At 46.3% G+C, this 19993-nt stretch overlaps 1 protein-coding gene across 4 annotated transcripts in view; it reads right to left on the reverse strand.

Annotated features, from left to right (window-relative positions):
- KIT (KIT proto-oncogene, receptor tyrosine kinase) overlaps positions 1 to 13762 on the reverse strand; it is an 81766-nt gene extending 68004 nt beyond the window's left edge. For all 4 annotated transcript variants that reach the window (XM_035004965.1, XM_035004963.1, XM_035004964.1 and 1 more), the window contains exon 1: positions 13609 to 13762. In XM_035004965.1, the coding sequence (XP_034860856.1) occupies positions 13609 to 13675 (67 nt within the window). In that variant the 5' untranslated portion in view covers positions 13676 to 13762. The remainder of the gene's footprint in view (positions 1 to 13608) is intronic.
- Positions 13763 to 19993: the final 6231 nt, after the last annotated feature.

Here is a 19993-nt window from a genome sequence, read left to right on the forward strand (position 1 = left end):
CAGCATAAAAGCAAAAATGTAAAAAAAATACAAATCTTTGCACCCAAAGTACACCAAAAAAGTACAATAACAGAAGACTATGCCAATTATTAAGTAGTCTTCTTAGGAAAAAAAAAAAACAAAACCCAAACCTGAATATGACCAAACCTCTAAATCACAAATTTACAGGAAATACAGGGACCAGAGAGCATGCTGGCTACCACCACAGGAATGCAATCAGCAGACTCCAGACTGTGAAAAATGGCACAGGACAAGTACTCCGTTTCTTCAACAAAAATGGGGGAATAGGACCTGTAATAAATAAGAAATGACTTGAAGACCACATCAACCAACTGCAATATGAGAATCTCGTTTGGATTCTAACAAATGTGTACATGTTTGTATACATATATTTAAATATTTTTATTGTATTTTGGTAGGGGAAATGTGAACACTGGAAAATCAACAACATTGTGGAATTATATTGACTTGGAAGGCTTGTGACACTGGCATTATCACTCTGTTTAGGGGAAAGGAATCTTTGTATTTTAGAGCTACATACTGAAAACAATAGATGAAATTCCACGATGCATGAGATACGCTTCAAAATAATGGGAGGATGAAGTGGACAGAGATAAAGCAGAAAGGCTGGTGGTTGATCCAACTGTTGAAACTGGATGATAGGTGCAGGAAGATTCATTACACTATTACCCTATGTCTGAAATGCCCCATTATTTATATATTTAGATAGATAGATAGATAGTTTATTTTTTTGAGAGAGAGAGAGAATGAGCGAGTGCATGGGAGGGGGTTTGAGGGAGAGAGAGAGAGAGAGAGAGACTCTTAAGCAGGCTCTAAAGTGAGGCTCGATCTCACTACCGAGATCACGACCTGAGCCCAAATCAAGGGCTGGGCACTTAACCAACTGAACCACCCAGGCACCTCTATAATTTATTTATTTTAAAGTTAATGTGAGGTTCAATCGCTCCATTTTTTTTTAAGATTTATTTATTTTGGAGAGAGAGGGAGAGAACGTGCATGCGCGAGCAGGGGGCAAGGAGGGGGGTTGGGCAGAGACAGAGAGAATCTCAAGCAGACTCCCTGATGACCGGATGAGCATGGCGCCTGACACAGGGCTCGATCTCAACGCTCTGAGATTGTGACCCGAGCCAAAACCAAGAGTTGGATGCTAAACCAACTGAGCCACCCAGGCGCCCCTCAACTGCTCCATCTTAAAATAAAATGGCTACAACTAGGTTTTCAAACAACCCAAGAAATAGTCTCAAAGTTCTAGGCCCCCTACTTTTTTTTTTTTTTTTTAGCCCTTCTCTAGTTAACTGATAGCAAACTGTTTTAAACAGGGTCTATTTAAACTAGGCCCTGCAATTCCCACCCAAAACAGTCAGTACTAACCAATGATGACCACAATGGACAAGAAGACCTCTCTGACTTATAAACAGTAGTCTTTTGTCAAACCTGGACCAAGTATATTACAGCAACTGATTCCACAATTACTTCGGTCCCCATACTTGTATATCTAAAACTGGTCATTTCATCGAAATTGTTAGCTGACATTCTACCAAGCACTTGAGGAATCTTTAAGGCCTTCCACCAAAGCTGCGGTCACTGGGGCCATACCTTCTTGCCCACAACTCAAAGGCTAGGTACCACCCTCCATCGCTAGAGAGTCTGTATCTTGGATTCCTTCCTGAGGATCAACACTAACAATACCAAAGGCAACAACAGTCCTACTCGATGCCCAAGAACTGACAGAGAAGGAACTTTCCAGTCCTCAGGAGTTCAACAGGGTCAATTCTCATTTAGGGGTGACCATGATTTGAAACCAGAGAGCTTATCATTTCATGGACCTCTGAAGGGCCACTCTCAGGCCAAAATGCAGCAAGTCAGATGAAGCCAAGCTGCTGTCCCCTCACCCAGGCCACCTACAGTAACAGGAGAGTGGGACATGACGCTCAGAATAACTGTCAGCAGCTGAACGGCCCGGAGTCAGACACAAAGGGCCATCAGTGGAACGTAGTTATTATTAGGCCCAAAGATGGTCTGATTTTAACAAGAAAAGGATGAATTTTAAAAGGAGGTGAAGAGCCTCTAGTCCTTGGAGACATGCTGGAGAGCACTCAGTCTGGACCCCTGAAGCATCTCTCTCAGCTGTGAAAAAGCATTCTGGTATGTTCTGAGAAAAAGGATGCCAAGCCTCCAGAATGACAACGCACTGTGGCATAGGAAAGGCTCCATGAAGTCCGGAAAGCGAGGACACCTGTCTGTGCTCCCCCGTGTTACACACACTTGATTCAACCCCCTTGGTGGGTCCTTCCAGGAACACCTGCTCAAGTGGCCCACCACTCTGGAGTGACAGAGACTGGGAAGGTGAAAGGCAGTGAGGACCTGCAGCAGACAGCACTCAAGTGACCAACATCTTCAAAAGCTCCCACTGAGTCGGCCCCGGCCCCTCTTCCCCCTTCCCTGCTTCTCTTCTCGCCCTGTTCTGGTTTGCCTTCTCCGGCCCCTCCTTCCCGGTGAACCTAGTCCCCGCTGACCCTCTGAGAAACCTTACCTTTCTCAGCTTCCTTCCTTAATTGACCATAATGCGGAACTGAAATAAATCTAAATTAAGCTGCTTTCTATGAGAGACCCTAGGCTTTCTTCTTTTTCTTTCTGGGCTCTTTGTGGGCCTGGGGTCATGAGACAAAAAAAAATTCACTGGAACAGAAGCCCCAAGATGACGAGGATTTTTGCTTGGTGTGTTCACTGCTATAGTCCCTCCCCCAATGATTTAATAATTATTTATGAACAAATCTGTGAATTCCTGCTATGTAAGGTCAGTTTAAAAGCTACTAGGAGGAATCAAGAGAATGAAGCCGTGAGGCTTACGCACTCGGGTTTTATGGCCCGATTGCCCGTAGGGAGGGAGAAGCCGGCTACACCCTGGATGGATGGTCCTCACCTGCCGGCAGGCCACTCCCTGAGCCCACCAGCATCCACTCCCTTGGCCAGCCTCTCTTCAGAAGGCAGTCATTCTGAAGCTAAGGTGATCGTTTTAAATAATATCCCTTGGAAATGCAGAAATGTAAATTAGGCTACACATTCAGATCTACTAAAAAATTCATAAACCCTTCTACATATGCTAGTTTATTTTAAAAAGCAGAAGGGGGGGTTCTTTTTTTACGAAAGTGCTGCATTTTGGTTCAGCTAGAAACGTGTCTACTATTTGCCTGCAGTAAATATCCCAACGATCCTATGATAAATAGGAAAAAACATTTCCACATCCTAATTAACCATTTTCAAGTGGCTATTCGAATGATGTATTTTGAATGAACGATCTGGGTTTAATTTAACAATGACAAAAAGCCTAATAACCCATCCCTGTGGTTTTACCAGGCCATTTCTTAAAATGAAGATCTTCCCAAGGTACACGGGCTCAACGTCGCCCATTAAAAAAGAAATCTGTGAAAATTAGAATGGAAGTGCATTTAAGACATTTTACAAACCCCAAAACCGAGTCACTTTAAAAGTACCCATCATCTTTCCAAGTAGAATAATTCTCCATTTTTTTTAAACACGCTCTTGTTTTCTCTCAAACATGCACTAGCAAAGTAGAGTAACAGAGAGCCAATGCCCCCACCCCCCCACCACACTTGTAAAATCGCCAGTGTTTTCCCCAGAAGCCAAATCTATATTAGATTCCTGTCTATAAATACCTCCTTCCAATAAAAAGACACACCAAATAATTTCCAAAGTTCTTCGTGATAATACCTCCTTTGTTCTAACTCTGCTAAGCAATCCCACTGCCTACATAGGTCATTCTTTGTAAATTACTGGATTGTTTTAAGAATTTTATAAACACCCTTTGAAATAACCTGAGTCACCTGGGGTAAATCCAAAGGAAGCTAGGTATTTTGCCTCCCTCAGGAACTTAAAGACACAAGAAAAGGAGTAAGTAAGCATTTCTCCTCTTTTCATTTTCCCTATTATTTTTTTCCACTTGGTCAGGAACAAGGCCCTGGCGAGGGCCACCACACACCTTTTCTTTGAGCCACTGAGTTTTCCTCCCACAAACAGCCACCTCCCCACCCAACGCTCACAGCTTTGGGGAGGGCCATAACCAGGGCCCCTAATTCCCTTCCAATTACCCTCTAATGCAGGGCTGGAGAACCCAGGGCAGAATCTCAAAATGTCCTAAGCCATACACAGGACCCTTATTATCAAGGTTGGGAGGTTTGGCTTGTTACTGTTTTTTTCAGTGTGTGTATGGGGTTTTTTTTGGCGGGGGAGGGGGGTTGTTGTTTTTTAGCGAATGGATTTATGCAGACTGCTACATGCCTGGATTATCATTTTACTAAATATTTAAAATTTGCTAATAACCAAAAGCCATCTATTGCCACTATCGGATGTTGAGCCTACGAAATCTGTAATCTTGGCTGGCGGTGAGGAGGTAGGAAGGTGAGGGAGGGTAATTAGCCCTGGACTTAAAAGCAACTCAAAGTACATATCCGTGGACCTACTCTGGATTTGCACTGTACATACATTATGTGTAATACATGCAAAAAAAGTGAGATCTGTACTTTTCCATTTTTTAAAGTTAATTTCTCTGAATAAGTAACTACTTGACCAGATTACACGTAACAAAAATCTCCTCACATATGGCATCGCAGGAAATACTGCAATTACTGACGAATTAAAAAAAAAAAAAAATCCTAAGAAATTACCCTATCTCATCTTCCAGGAGATTCTTTCCATGGGAGTCTTCTGGCTGACTGAAACCCTTTCCTTTCAGATTCACACCTTACCCAATTCCTGAACCGAGATTTAACTCAGGCCCCAGATCTTCCTCTCAATCAGCCCCTCTCCTCCAGAAATGATGCCTATTCCTCTAATCCAATGGTAATGAATATGCATCTTGGCTTCTGGACCAGGACTGTTATTTAAATCTTATTACAAATCCTATTACGTTAGCACGGACCCCAGCCCTTATCTTCCCGTAGCTCCCAGCCTCCTTAAAGGCAGGGATCACATCATCACACATTTCAACATGACAAGTCAAGTGGCGTAATCAACTAGAAGCTGTTGAACTGCAATTTCATTCCACCACCTTCCCCACTGGATGGCTGGCTGATCTGTTATTTGCCACTGAGCCATGACCATGAAGTGACCAAAGGGAAAGGGCAGGTGGGAAGGGAAGGTGGGTAAACCACAGAGTGAACAATCCATCCCTGAGCAATCAAGGGAAAAGGACTTCCTTCATCCTTACAGATCTCTTCGGCCCACATACAGCATGACTGGCTTTCTCTCAAAATTATCAATCAGTTGGGGGATCACAGAGCACGATCGTCTTAGGTTAGGGTTAATTATGATCAATGACAGATGTCTCTAGACGTCGAATTTCCTTTTGTTTCTCTTACCTTGGCACTAGGCTTAAGTGATCACACTGCACGATACATTCTGAGCTTGGAAACCCACAGGCCCCAACGGATCAATAACCCATGTTTAAGCTGTGGGTTCTTTATTGGCTATTTTCAGTATAGCCAAAAACCATGAAGAGTGGTGGATCATGTTAAGAGTTGAACCAGAATTTAGAGAAACACTTTGCCCAAAGCCCAGGGAGGGAAAAAAGGGAAAACGGCTGGTTATTTTATTTAGAAAAGGTTTCAGACAGGCCCTTAAAGGGTCATCAGACCAGCTGAGGTAAGCAGGACCTAACCACTTCAAAATGACAATTATATGCTTTCCTCATACTTGCAGCAAAGACCCTATAACTAGCTCTGATAAGAATTTTCCCTTAAAAAAAAAAAACTCAATTTCCTTCTGGGGCAATTTAAACTATTCTCATTTTGCCCCTTCTTCAATCACATATTACAAATATTTGAAGACTGTCATTCCCTAAAACTTCACCTTATCTTCTCTAGCTTAATAAATCCAATTTCTTTCAGTTGCCTTCAAAGGGCCTGTTTGCCAAAGCTTTAATCAACTCTATCCTCCCTCACACCCACAATGTCCATTCTGTTCTCTGAGGAAGCCAATAAACATCCTTTAAAAATGGCTTAATGCGGAGAATAAATGCAGAATTATCTTCCTGCTCTTTATTTCTGTTCATGAAAATGTACTTTTCATTGTATGACTGACACACAACACACAACTCTTTAAAATCCCCAAATCCTACCATTAATATTACATAGCCATGTTCTGGTGACTTCTGGGGTGTAGTTTTGCCCTTACATGGACCTGACCCTAAGAAGAATCTCATTTGTATCTACCATCATGTCTGTGAAATTGAGTTTCAAATACACGCAGCCTGGAAACAGACAATAAGCAAACACAACAGAGACCAACATCATATTCCTCCCCTCAAACAGGCTGCTCCTCTTCTGGCTTTATTTTCCATTTATTCCAGAGTACCATCAGTCCTCCCAGGAACCCATGCCTCCGGGAACTCCTGCTCCACCCTTCCTCTCAATGCCATCCACCCTGACACATCCAAGACGCCTGTGAATTTGCCAAGTGAACTAAGTCGGCCACCTATAGCTTCCTCATGTCTCTCCTAAGTGTTTTCCCTTCTTTCCAGAGCACACACCCCTCACATCCAGGCCCTCACCCCTTCACCCAGAGGCCATCTAAAGAGTCTGACTGTCTCTATACCCAGGTCCCCATCAACACACAGCTCAGCCATGAGACTGACCATCCTAAACGAGGCCCCTGAGAAACTCTCCCTTAGATATTGGTGTACAAATGTTCATAGCAGCATTATTCAGAACAGCCAAAAGGGGGAAGCAACCCAGTCACTGTCCACTGATGGATGAACAGATAAACAAAATATGGTATAAACTTAACACATGTGCATATGCATATGCATACACACATACATATATCCATACATTTCCTTCCTTAAAAAGGAAGGAAATTCTAACATATGTTACAACATGGATGAACCACCCTGAAGACATTATGCTAAGTGAAATGAGCCAGTCGCAAAGGCAAATACTGAATGATTCCACTTATATGAGGTCCCTAGAGTAGTCAAGTTCATAAATACAGAAAACAGAATGATGGTTGCCAGGGCCTGGGGGAGGGGTAAAGGGAGTGAGTGTTTAATGGGCGCAGAGCTTGTTTTGCAAGATGGATAATGTTCTGGAGATGGGTTGCACAACAATGTGAATGTTCTTAACACTACCGAACTGTACACCTCAAGATGATTAAGATAGTAAATGTTATATATATTTTACTAAAATGTAAACACACACATGCGTGCATGTGCCCCTCCCTTAGCCTTGGTTACTCACAGCAAGGGGGTGTCTAAGTTTTCGGAGCAGGATGGGGACTAGATGGAATGGTGCAGCGAGCAGCCTTGGCTTAGTCAGCAAATCCCAGAGAGCCACTCCCGGGTCAGGTCCACCTTAGCCCTGACCTCAAAGCTCTTTTCAGAATCTGGAGCAAACTCAACACTAGATATGCCCTCCTTCCAATGTTCCTTGAGGTTAATCAAACAGCCCACCTTTCCAGCCTCTTCCCCTCCAATTCCCTAGCCACCCAAACCATCACACCACCTGAAAGACTGGACAATCCTCAAATTAGATCTTAAGTCTTGTCCCCGGTTCCCACAGCTTTCTTCCAACTGAAGCCTCAACTACAGACACTCTACCCTCTAACACACAAAAGTTAATCTCAAATATTATCTCCCACATGGACACTTCTACTGATCTCTGATCTCTCTCATCTGCCCACCAAGACATGAACTCCTCTCCTTTGAAATCCTGCCTGAGCACTTTGCGCTCCTTTTGACACCAAATTCACTTTAAATCAGAGGCTGTGTTCTTAGTCCATCCCTCCCCCACCTCTAGCCCACACCTGTAGGGCCTACAAGGACCAAGGCCTAGGGATTGACAGATCTTCCTTAAACTCTTTCTGAAATGTTTACTGAGCATTTACTATGTTCAAAGCGCTGTACGTGTGCTAGAGAACAGATGTTAAACTCGTATTTACCGAGCCCCCGCTGTGTCTAGCCTGGGGCAATGGCCAAGTTCAGCCTGGTCCCTCACTCCTAGGGAAGGCAGTCACAGAAAAGCCCCTCACTCTTATGGTGCTTTCAATGTCACCTTACAAGGTAATATGGTTCCTGGACCCTATGTGAACTACCCTTACTTAGTCACCTTGAGAAAATGGCCATTTTCCCCTCCTAAACTTTCATCCACAAATCTGTATCCACCAAAATGGGCTAAAAATAAGGTGAAACAAAGAACCAGGGAGAGAACCATGCATTGCCACTAACAGGTGAATTAAAAAAAAAAAACACACACACACAAAAACTAGACATTAAATGTGTACATTTCATCTTACTACTAAAAAAAAAAATCACCATTCTACATAATCTGGTTTTATTCCATTTCCAATTTTTTTTCTAAGAGACAAAGCTGAAAGAGGAACATAAAGTCAGCCTGATATGGAGTCCCCGTGCTGTCCCCATGAGGGACACCATGCTAGGCACGTTACGTGGATGATCTCACTCACTCCTTTTGGAAGCCCAGGCCACCATCCCTGGGTCACACATGAAGAACTGAAGCTTCCAGAGAGGAAGAGTCTTTTCCCAGAGCACACAGCCCGCAAGGGGCCAAACTGGATAAAAACCCAGGTTGTCCATTTCAGAGCCCAAGGTCTTAACTCTGGATAACAATTTAGCTTAAAGTTTGCAAGTGCTGAAAACCTAGCTGTCAGAAAAGGACGCACTGGAAGATACCTAAGTGTGTCAAAACCAAAATGTAAGCATGAAAGCTAAAGCGTAAGTTGAATGGAAAAATCAGCAGATGTGAATGTTTTCACTGGAGAAATCTTCTGGCTTATTTGTCTTGGGGGGGGAGGGGGGAGTCCAAGATCTGTTCAGTCTCTTGAGTAGTGATTCCCAACTGTTAGGTCAAAAGCTCTATAAAATGCAAAACAAAAATTAAAGTTTATTTCACTTTAAAAGCCATCATGTTAGTACTTATTGATACCTGCATGCGAAGATGACAAAGAGAAACAGTCAGATTCTACATACTCACAGAGCTCACTCATTGATTAGGTGCCTGACCCATCCCAGACCCTGTGCCAGACATCTGTACCAGAATCGCTTCCTGATTTTTAGGACAACCATATTAGAGTAGGCATGATTTCCATGTTAGGAATAACAAGAATTCCTATTTTACAGATAATAATTATGACTGACATGTACTGAGCTTGTACTAGAAAGCACGTCAGGCAGCACCGTTCTAAAAACTCTCTGGAGAAACACGTTTACTGGCACAGAATGGTTAAGTAATTTGCCAAAGTCACACAGCTGAAACTAAGAAGAAAAAGTAAATTCAGCAGGGTAAACGACTTGCTCCAAGGCGCCAAAGGTGTCAGCCATAAAACCAGCAGGCCAATACCAGGCTGCCTTCATTCCTTGGGCCTGTGCTCAGTCCACCAGGTACCTGCATAGTCCCACCATCCGTGCTCACCGGGTCCTAAGGCTAAATGCCTCCATGTGTAAGGCTGGCTGTAGACAGCGGTATTTCCTAGAGCCTCCTAAAGAGCACAGGTCCCATCAAAAGGGGCAGAGTTTTCAGTTCTTCAAAAGAACAGACAAATTGAGATCTTGACATAAATTCTCCAGATTTGTAAGTATTGCCTTGATGTTTTCTTAAAATCATTGGGGGGGGGCGGGGGCGGAGGGCAACAAACACGTCGATGGGCTATCAGCCGTAACCTCTCTCTACCTATTTAGAGTCTGAAGTCAAAAGATGGGTTGTCTCAGGTCCCAAACATCCCAAATCAGAGGTACTAGGCCAGGCTTCCTCAAAGTCTCCTCCCTTTCAACAAAGATTCACACTGGCTTTGCCCTAGATTCACACTCGTACCTCTGCTTACTCCCTGGTAGGCACTCCTCGATCTGGATTTTGCAGTCATGCAGCTACCCACTCAAGTTACAGAAACCGCCCATGAAATGTTGCATATTTAAGATCCCTTCCCATGTCTTTCAATCCCTTATTATGAAAGTTAACCACACATGAATGCAGCAAAATAAAGCACTTCCCCCCATCCCAGCCTGTCCACCGACCCTCAAACTAAATCCATTCTGGAGCAAAGGCTGCTGCAGCCCTGACCACTGCCTTTCAGGGGTTCCCGTCCTGCAAGGCCAGCTTTAAGAATTCCACTTGGACACTGCAGCTCATTTCCTGGTGTCCTTCTTTAATCAGCTGGGGGGAAACTTGAGGAAATGAGTCAAAATCCTAAGGGCAACTTCCAGCAGCGCCCAAAGCAGCAAAATCCATCACCACATCTGTCCCTAAACACGCTACCAGGGAAGCCCACAAAGCACCTGGCACGTTTCTAAGAATTTATCTTGGGCTAGGAGTGGGAAACTGCCCTTCTGTATCTCACTGTGCCCATTCAGGGCAAATGATCAGCGGTATTAACTCATTCCTGGGAGTCTGCTCTTTCACAAGTATGCCACAAGTATATAATGCCGAAAGCGTTTTTATTTTCTGGAGAGGGGGATGGAAAAAAACTCTCAGCTGACTTCCACTATCATTTTAGAGACAGCTTATCTTCATTTCTGAGGGCCTTTGGAATGGGACAGCTAACACCTACAGCCCTCTTGCCCAGGATCAATTGCCTACATACTCCCCAGGGAATCGATATTTAATGACTCCCCAGTGAATACTTCGCTTCACACTGAGAACACGAACTCAGACATCCTAAGACAGGCAATTCTAGGTCTTTTTTACCAAAATTTGGAAGGTAATGACCTTGACCATCCTGTATTCCCCAAACCTCCAACAATACCCTGGCATATAATATGGGCTCATGGCATAGTTTCCAATGAATCACATAACTGATTCTGTTAAGGCATGTGAATGGATATACAGTTGGGCATATATGTTGGGCTAATGTCAGGCTTCACCACTGATTATTTTGGTAACTGACTTACCCTCAGCCAGTTTCTCTTGCTATAAATGATAGGGATGGCAAGAGTACTACTACCTCCAGGGCTTGTTGGAAGGACTAGAAATACCATGTAAAGCCCCCCCCCCCCCAGCATGGGCCTGGCCCAGTTTTGAATAAAGAACAACTATGTACAACACACAAAGTGAAATTTAAGGCACATCAGAAAATGTGTTGCAATAACACAGCATACATAATTTATCAAGTCATAAGAAAAAAATCTGTGGATGAGTGGGAAAGACCAGAATGGGGATAAATGACTTTTCTGGACTTTACAAGACCATCATATTATTCCCGACAGGAAAAGATCCAAAATGTTCCAGGGCCAGCTGCTGGGTATGACTGTGGCCTCACACCTGCAGGAACAAGGGGCAAGTGTGATTCACTATTCCCTGCAGGCTCATCTTGCCGGGCACAGGAGTCATAAATACTGAAGGGGGTGGTGATGGAGGGTCCTACGGAGTTGGCACCTCCTTGATTGAATTCAAAGAGAAGCTAGGCAAATGTGTGTGGATGGAGGAGGGAACAGGATAAACCACACCTCCCTGCTTTAGCTTGTGGTCCCTGGGACCCGGAGAGGCAGAGGAATTTCAGGGACACAGAAAGGAATCAGGAAAAAAATTCAAAAAATTGTAGTCTACACTCGGAACACTGGAAGAGGAGAATCTGGGACCCAAAGGATCCTTCATGATGCAGATGCCTCACTGTCCTTTTGAGGAAATCAGGATCTCCAGAATTTAAACGACCTTCCAAGGGCAAACAGCTAATAAATGCTGGAAAAGGAGAACCTGAAGGGCAGCTCAAGGCTCTGTCACTATACGATACTGCCCCCCAGGAGCCAGACCTTAAAATTCCCTCTGCCAAAAATCTATTGGATGGAGCAGGAATAATTATGAGGAAGAAGGAAGCAACTGATTCATTTAATTTTTAAAAAGGGAACTATTCTGTGTGGTCTTTCTAGTGCCCTATTCGGGTCCGTCCACATACCTTAACTGAAATTAAAAATGCAAGGCACAAAGACGTAAGAACAAACGTGTCATTTGAAGCTTAAGCGGTCGAATCTGCCACGGAATCCGGGCACTCACTCACGATCCCTACCCCCCCCCCCCCACCACCACCTCTCAGGGTCCAGATGCAAGGCCTCCCTTCCTCCACAGGAAAGCCCTCACAACAATGCCTTTCAAGCCCCTGGAGTGGGGAGGCTGCACCTTGAGACTTTATGGAAAACGGACCAGTGGTCAACTGAGTACCATGATAGTTCATAGCGATCTTCCTTTTTTAGCCCTCAAATTCCAGTTCAGACTCTCTTTCTTTCCTTGCATCACTGTGGTAGCCTTAAAGATTTTTTAAAAATGACCTGGGAGAGAGCAGGGTTTCAAGGATTCGCCGGGCGACCTGCACTCGCTCGCGCACCAGCGACACCCAGAAAAAAAGGGAAGAAGGGGCAGGAATCTGACCTAGGGCTTCCAGGAGCCTACAAATCCTCCTCCTCCACCTTCAGACTCAAGTTCCCGCGCAGACAGAACCGGATTTTCACTACAGCTTTAAGATCCAAGTAAGATTTGCCGAAACTTCCACTCCATCTCCCACCCCCGCCCCAGGCGGCCCTTAAGTAGTGTGGCTATCACGTGCGAAAGGGTGTTGCAAATCTCCAAATTCCCAAAGAAAACGGGGACCCGGAATTACAGGTCGCAGATACCGATTCAAGCGGTTTGCAGAGCCCGGCCAGCCTGTCCGGGCATACTAGCGGGGCCCGGGAGGCGGCCGGGTGGAGGACCTGAGCGTCCCAGCGCCCGGTCCCTGCCTCCTCCCGGAGCAGGCGGCTAACGCAGCCACCAGCCGCTCGGAGGCGCGTGGCAGGAAAGAAACGGCACCGCGGCGGAAAGGGGCGAGCCTCTGGCATGCGATTTACAACAGCAAAAAGTCTGCAACCTAGCGGCTGCTTTCCACACGCCCTGCCAAGTTGTCCCCGTAGCCGCCACCTCTAGGTTCGCGGGGTCCGGCCCCAGAGCCGCACGCCGCGCGCTCCCCAGGCAAAATGCCTAACCAGGGGGCGCGGGAATGCCGCGAGGAGAGGCGGCAGCGGGTCTGTCCCCAGTTCGGGGCCACAAAGAGCGCCCGCGGTTTGGAAAGCGGCAGCCGCAGAGCAAAGAAAAGGCTCTCCAACTTTGCCCTCGGCGCAGCTAAGAACCTGCGGGCTGCTCGTCCAGTGCGCCGATCACACGCACGCAACTTTTAACAAAAGGCAGCAGCGGCCGCGCCTCGCACCGCAGACCTAACGCGCTGGGTGCGGACCCCGGACCCGCCCGCCTCGGCCCCCGCGTCCCCTCCGCACAAAAGCAACCCCGAACTCGCACGCAGCCTGCAGCCCGCAGCCGCACCTCGCCCACTCTTGAGCCCCCCCGCTGCCCTCCCCGCAAGACCCCCAGCTCAGCGCCCTCGCCACCAGCGGCAGCGGCTCCTCGCGCAGGTGAGCGAGGCGGGGTGCAGGAGAGTCCCGGGAACGCCTCGAACCTTCCCGGAGCCTGAAAAGCACGGGCAGTGGAGGGCAGTCAGCCACCTCCGCCGACGAACCCCCCCAGCGGGTTCGAGCCCTCGGGGGACACAGGCTGCACCGGGGCGGGGGGCGCGGCCCGGGGGCCCGCGGCGCTCTCCCACCTGTCTGGACGCGGAACAGGATGAGCAGGACGCAGAGAAAATCCCAGGCGCCGCGAGCGCCTCTCATCGCGGTGGCTGCGCTGGGATCGGAGCTCCGTTCCACGTTCCGGCTCTCGCCCAAGTGCACCGAGCGCGGCAAAGCCGGGCCCCCAGAGCCGCGAGCGCCGAGCAGCGGCCCCTCCTCCCAGCGCCCTCCCCCTGCGCGCCGGCCACGCCCCTTCTCCGCGCCCCTCCTCGCGTCCCCTCCCTCCCTCGCTCCCGGGTCTCGCTCCCTCCCGGCGGCATCTGGCCTCGGCTCCTTCGACGTGCTAATCCCCGGGGGCTGAGACGGCGGGGAGGAGGAGGGCGTGCTGGCCCTCGCCGCCCGCTCCTGACCCTGGAGCCCCTTCATCTCTCTACCTCTCCTCCTCCCTTGTGATGTGGTCGGGGGGCCGAGGCGGCTGCCAGACGAGGGGGGTGCTGCCCGCGCGCTTTGTGAAGCCCGGCACCCAGCGCACATTAGGGCCCGGGCCCGCCACCTGGCAGGTGCTCCCCAGACAATAAAGGTCCGCCGCCCGGGCCTGGAGCACGCTCCGGTGGGAAGAGAAGAGACGCCGCTGGTGGCGGAGGTGGTGCGGGAAGCGACAGGAATTGGAGCGCAGGGGATTAGGAATTAGGCCCCCACATTCTGTTCCATGTCGGTTAATGGAGGGGCACCAAGAGAGGCGCCTGACACCGTGGTAAAATGCTGAGCCGGGGCGTAGGTAATCATGCTCAGTTCCTCCACCTGCTCTTAACCGTAAAAACACAATTGGTTTCTATTGGTCAGGGTGGCCTCCGCCCAAGAAGCCCCTGCAGAGACTTTCCTGAAGAACCCAGCTTGGCTTTCCGAGTGGGGAAGAGGGCCTTGCGAAGTTTGCTCTGGGAGCCCGAGTTTTTAAACCCATCTGCGCCAGAGTCGCTGTGCTAAGCTCTTTGGGAGCCTCCTCCTTCACCCACCCCCCTCTACCCTATGGTTTCTCTGCCTCTGTACCAGAGGACGGTTACTGGGGGCAGGGGTCCCGGCGGTCCTCTTAGCTGCCCTAGCCAGTACCAGGAGCAAAATAATAGTAAAATAATTATCTTAAACCAGGTTCCACTGCCTGGGAATTGCTTTATCCAAGGTAACAACAGTATCTGTACAGGGTTTTATAGTTTCTCCTTACTCTAATATTCCACGCTCACAACAGCAGCTTTGTGAGATAGGTAGAGCAGAATGTTTATTATTTGAGTTTTAAAAGTGGCCCAAGACCGCACAGCAAATAGAGGAGAGAGCTAGTCATTTTAAGACTGACTCCGGGTATGATGACCTTTCCCATTGCGTTCGAATAAACCAGGAAAACACCTTACCAGAGAGCTTCAAAATGGAAAATAAATAGGAGGTGCCTATCAGAAAAGTGGGGGAATCATAGAAATACACCTAGACTCTTCTCTAAAATAGCATCCAAAAGATATAGTTAACCAGCTCCCCCACCGCACTTTATTTAATATTGAAAGCTCTCTTCTTTGATATTGATAGGACCTAAGTTAGTTTTTTTAAGAGAGAATTTTTAAAGCTAATCACTTAAAAATTATCACTTCTAGGGGTGTCTGGGTGGCTCACTTGGTTAAGCGCCTGCCTTCGGCTCAGGTCATGATCTCAGGGTCCTGGGATCAAGCCCCTCCTCACTGGGTTCCACGCTCAGTCCTCTCTCCCTCTGCCCCTCCCTGCACTCATGCTCCCCTCCTCCTCTCTCAAGTAAATAAAAAATATTTTTAAAAAATTATCATTTCTAGGTCAATCAATATGCATGATTGCCTCTCCCTAAACTCGTGTATTCATTGAAACGAGCGTGTAAGTGTGTACTCTGAACAAGGAAGAGCTAGGTACTGGGAGTACCATTGTTAATGGACAGAGGTGGGCCCTGCCACAATCCTTATAGTCAAGACTGGGAACCCCCACTCCAATGTCTTAGCAAATGTGTCAAGTCATACAGCTGTGGGAAAACTGAAATTCAAAGGTCTTTCTGTTTGTGCTCTGGGCCATCAGACCACATCTTTTTCTTAGGATGACAGAGATAAAAGCTACCACTCAAAGCAATCATAAGTTTCTGGGATCTTGATTTATTTCTAAAATCCATTTTGTAGTAAGAAAAAAACCACTGTGAGTTAAAATATCAACATTATGCCTGAGAGAAAATTTACAATTTTCTTCTTCAATCAACTGATATTGGAGAGGATAACAAGTCTTCAAAAGAGCGGGTGAAAAGAGACCATATTGCAATTTAATTCTAGGCAGGAAACTTCTATCAGAAAAAAAAAAAAAAAAAACAGAATAGGGAATTATACAATGCTGGATTGTCAGTCATGTTTACCATCCAACAAATATCTACTGAGCACCTTGGTAGGCACAAGACCTCCAAAAATCAGTAAGACAAAGTCCTTGCCTAGGGGGATTCACAGTCTGGGAAGGTAAGCAGATACCCAAAAAGAAACTCTAATATCGGCTAACAGGGTTTCTGTTCAGCCAATACACACCAAGTTGGTCACATAGGTTGGTAGAATACTGAAGTCCTTCTGTATTGACTGGGAAAAAAGTCACTGCCCTAAACACTGAAGTGCCCCTTCACTCCAATCCCTTTCTTAAGATACCCCAAATCTCCTCAGATGCAGCCATTAAAGGTTTAATGCCAGGCATAGCAGAAAGTCCCCAGCCCCTGTGCCTTTAGGGTTACTAGCTATTTTTTTTTAAAGATTTTATTTATTTATTTGACAGAGAGAGAATGAGAGAAAGAGAGCACATGAGAGGGGGGAAGGTCAGAGGGAGAAGCAGACTCCCTGCTGAGCAGGGAGCCTGATGCGGAACTCGATCCAGGGACTCCAGGATCATGACCTGAGCCGAAGGCAGTCGCTTAACCAACTGAGCCACCCAGGCGCCCAACTAGCTATTTTTAGTAACACCTCATGCCAGCAAAGGAAGGCATAAGAAAGTACTCTAAGTGACCTGCTATGGGAGTGAACTACATTTTAGAATATGTCCGATAGAAACACAACGATGGAAATGTTTTACGTTGTCAGGTAGGATGTACAGGGCCAATTCTGTACTCTTTTTTTATGACAGCGCTGGAGCCTTTTATAAATTATACTTTACATAGTTTATTGTTTCCATAACTGTATTACTGCAACTTGTAGAACCCAGCTCAAACAGACTCAAAAAAAAAAAAAAAAAAGACAAAGAAACCTAAAATGTAATGGTTCTTAGAACTGGAAAGTCCAGTGAGGCTAGCATTCGACACTTTGCTAGATTCAAGAATTCAAAGTCATCAGGACTTGAAGGTGGTGTGTGTGGTGTGGTGTGGTGTGGAGTGTGTGTGTGTGTGTGTGTGCGTGTGTGTGTACATGCATCTCTCTCCATGTCCATCCTTCAGCAGCGCGCTCCTGTATGACTCCCCGGTCTTCATGTGCACTCACGCAGCTCTAAGCTCACAGCTTATTAGTACCAATGTGAGCAGAGCTTTTCTGCCCCCGTGAACATCTCCTATAAAAATACTGACCCAGCTTAAGTCACACGCCCATCTGGGACCAGTCACTGAAGCCAGATGGGGAGGATATGATGACTGACTGGGTCTGGATCCCACGCCCACCCTGGGAGCTGGGGGTTGAGGGTCCATTTCATCCACACTGTGAGGTCTAAGAATGAGGGAGGATGTGTCCCCAAGGAAAAACTGAGGCACTCTTACTGGAGGAAGGAGGAAGGATGCCGCACAAATAGAACAGAAGATGTTCATAATAGCCACACAGTCAAAACCTCTAATGTGAAAATTTTTATGTTTCTGGTGGTAAAAGTCAAGGGGCCTATTGTAGAAGATTTAGGAAATACCAAAGATTATAAAAAAACAAAAATCACCCAAGATATAATTACTAAAGTGTTTATTTTTGTATGTTTCTGTTAAATCCTGTTTCTCTGCTTATTGTAAGGGTTGTTTTTTTTTTTTCCTTTGTGTCATTTAAGATTTTATAATATTTGTTCGTTTTCTATCCATCTTTTTTACTATGTGTAACATAAGCATTGTCCCGGATGATTAAAAATTCTTTTGAGGCAGCAGATAATGGCAGTATAATGTTTAGTTGTATTATGTACCATAATTCTGGGTGTTTAATTATTTCTCTATTTTTTCCAGTTGTTTTTTTTTTCTATCACAAATTACTCGGTGATGAGCATCTTGGTGAATAAAGCTTTTCTGCCTCTGATTATTTAGGAGGCATTCCTAGAGGTGGGATTACTACCCAAAAGGTATAATAATCCTTTTCCAGTTTGCTCCTTCATGGTCCTTGCTTTCCCAGTAACTCTTTGAAAGACTCTATTCTAATAATAACCACCTCATAGTTTATGAAGTTGGTAGAAAATAATGTATGCTCTTGGTTCAAGCTTCCATTCAGTATTTATTGAACAGCCTCCATGTGCCAGATGTATTACGCTAGGTGTAGGAATGCAAACTTAGGTAAGACACAGGGGCTGCCCTCATGGGACTTGGAGAGAAAGAAGGGACACATAAGGGGTCAAAGATTGAACTGTTATATATCCTCTAATGGAGGTGTGCACAGAGTGATGTTTGAACACAGATGAGCACTTAAATCATGTTGTATAGTGAGGCTCTCCCAAAGAGGTGGCGCTTAGATTCTGAGGGATCAGGATGAGGGGAAGACACAGCAGAGAGGAGAGGATGTTTAGTGGTAGAAATCACAGGTGTGAAGGGCCAGAGGCATGAAACAGCACAGGGGTGGGTGTGGGATGTGGATCAAGAACCCTAAGTCCGTGCGGCACAGCACAGCGAGGGAAATGGGGCCTTCAGGGAGGGGAAGTTGAGAGTACAGAGATAAACAAGACCCATACATGCCAAGAAACATGAACTTCGTCCTCTGAACTACGAAGAGTCAATAAAGGACTTTAGGCTGGGGCCAGATATGATAAGATTTGCATTTTGGAAAGCTAGTGGGGAAGCTCAGTGGAGGATGAGTTTAAAGGGGACCAATCTTGAGGCCTGAAGAAAATGGCAGGGAGATTGATGCAGTGATCCCTGGGAGAAATGATGAGCTGAACCAAGTTTGTGCGGGTGAGAATGTGAGAGGCGGGGAAGAGAAAAGGTTAAGTACTCTGAATAGGCCTTGATCACCAACAGTACTGTGGAAAATGAGTGCAAGGAGGAGCTCTAGGATGTGCAGGGCTTCAGGGGTAAGCTACAATGCGCTTCCCTTGGGTGAGCCATGGAAATGGGTTTGAAGTGGCCAGTGAAGGACTTGTAGTTGAGCATGTTGAGCTCAAGGTGCTCGTGGACTTCTCGAAACCTCGAGATGCAGGCCTGGAGCTCAGATAGGGCTAGCCCGTAGGACACCACTGCCACCAAGGATTAGGTGAGGTCACCCCAGATAGCGCACACCAGCCGGAAAGCAGAGGGCTGAGGCTGCACCTAGGGAACCACCCACATTGAAGGGACAAACAGAAAAAGGGGATTCACAAAGGAACCTGAGAAGCTAGGGCCAGAAAGGCAAAAACAGAGAGGGCAGTGGCAAAGGAGATTTTCAAGGAATTAGGAGCATTCAGTTGTATTCTATCTCTTAGGGAAGTCAAATAAGATAAGGACAGAAAAGCTTCCCATGCAGCTTGTAATCATAATAGGAACTGACAACTCCTAGCCAGTTCCAAATCTTTATACATGCTAAATCATTTAATCTTCACAATAACTTTGCCAGGTAATTTCTTTCTGTCTTCCCACTTTACAGTTCAGGAAACTGAGGCACAGGGAAGTTAAATAACTGGCATCAGGATTTGAACCTGTGGCAGGCTGAGTCCATAGCGCCTGTGTTTAATTACGGTGATAACTCACTTTCCTAGTTAACCTAGAGGTCTTTGGTGATTAAACATGTACTCTCACACTCAGACACACACACACACACACACACACTTAAGAGTTTGTGGGGCCAGAATCCAGGCTGCAGTGGATTGAGCAATGCATTTGAAGTGAAGAGGTAGACCCAAGGATTTATTGCTTGGTAAGTTTTCAAGAAATGTAATGGTATCAGGGCACCTGGGTGGCTCAGTCGGTTAAGCAGCCAACTCTTGGTTTTGGCTCAAGTCATGATCTCAGGGTCCTGGGATTGAGCCCCACATTCAGCTCCGTGCAGAGCAGGGTGTCTGCTTGAGATCTTCTCTCTCCCTCTGCCCTTTCCCCTGCTTGCTCACACACTCTTTCTTTCTCTCTCTGAAAGAAAGAAAGAAAGGAAGGAAGGAAGGAAGGAAGGAAGGAAGGAAGGAAGGAAGGAAGGAAGGAAGGAAGGAAGGAAAAGAAAGAAAGAAAGAAAGAAAGAAAGAAAGAAAGAAAGAAAGAAA

Source organism: Mirounga leonina, unplaced genomic scaffold (genome assembly GCF_011800145.1).
Source record: "Mirounga leonina isolate KUSES-001 unplaced genomic scaffold, KU_Mleo_1.0 Mir_129, whole genome shotgun sequence".
Classification (NCBI taxonomy): domain Eukaryota; kingdom Metazoa; phylum Chordata; class Mammalia; order Carnivora; family Phocidae; genus Mirounga; species Mirounga leonina.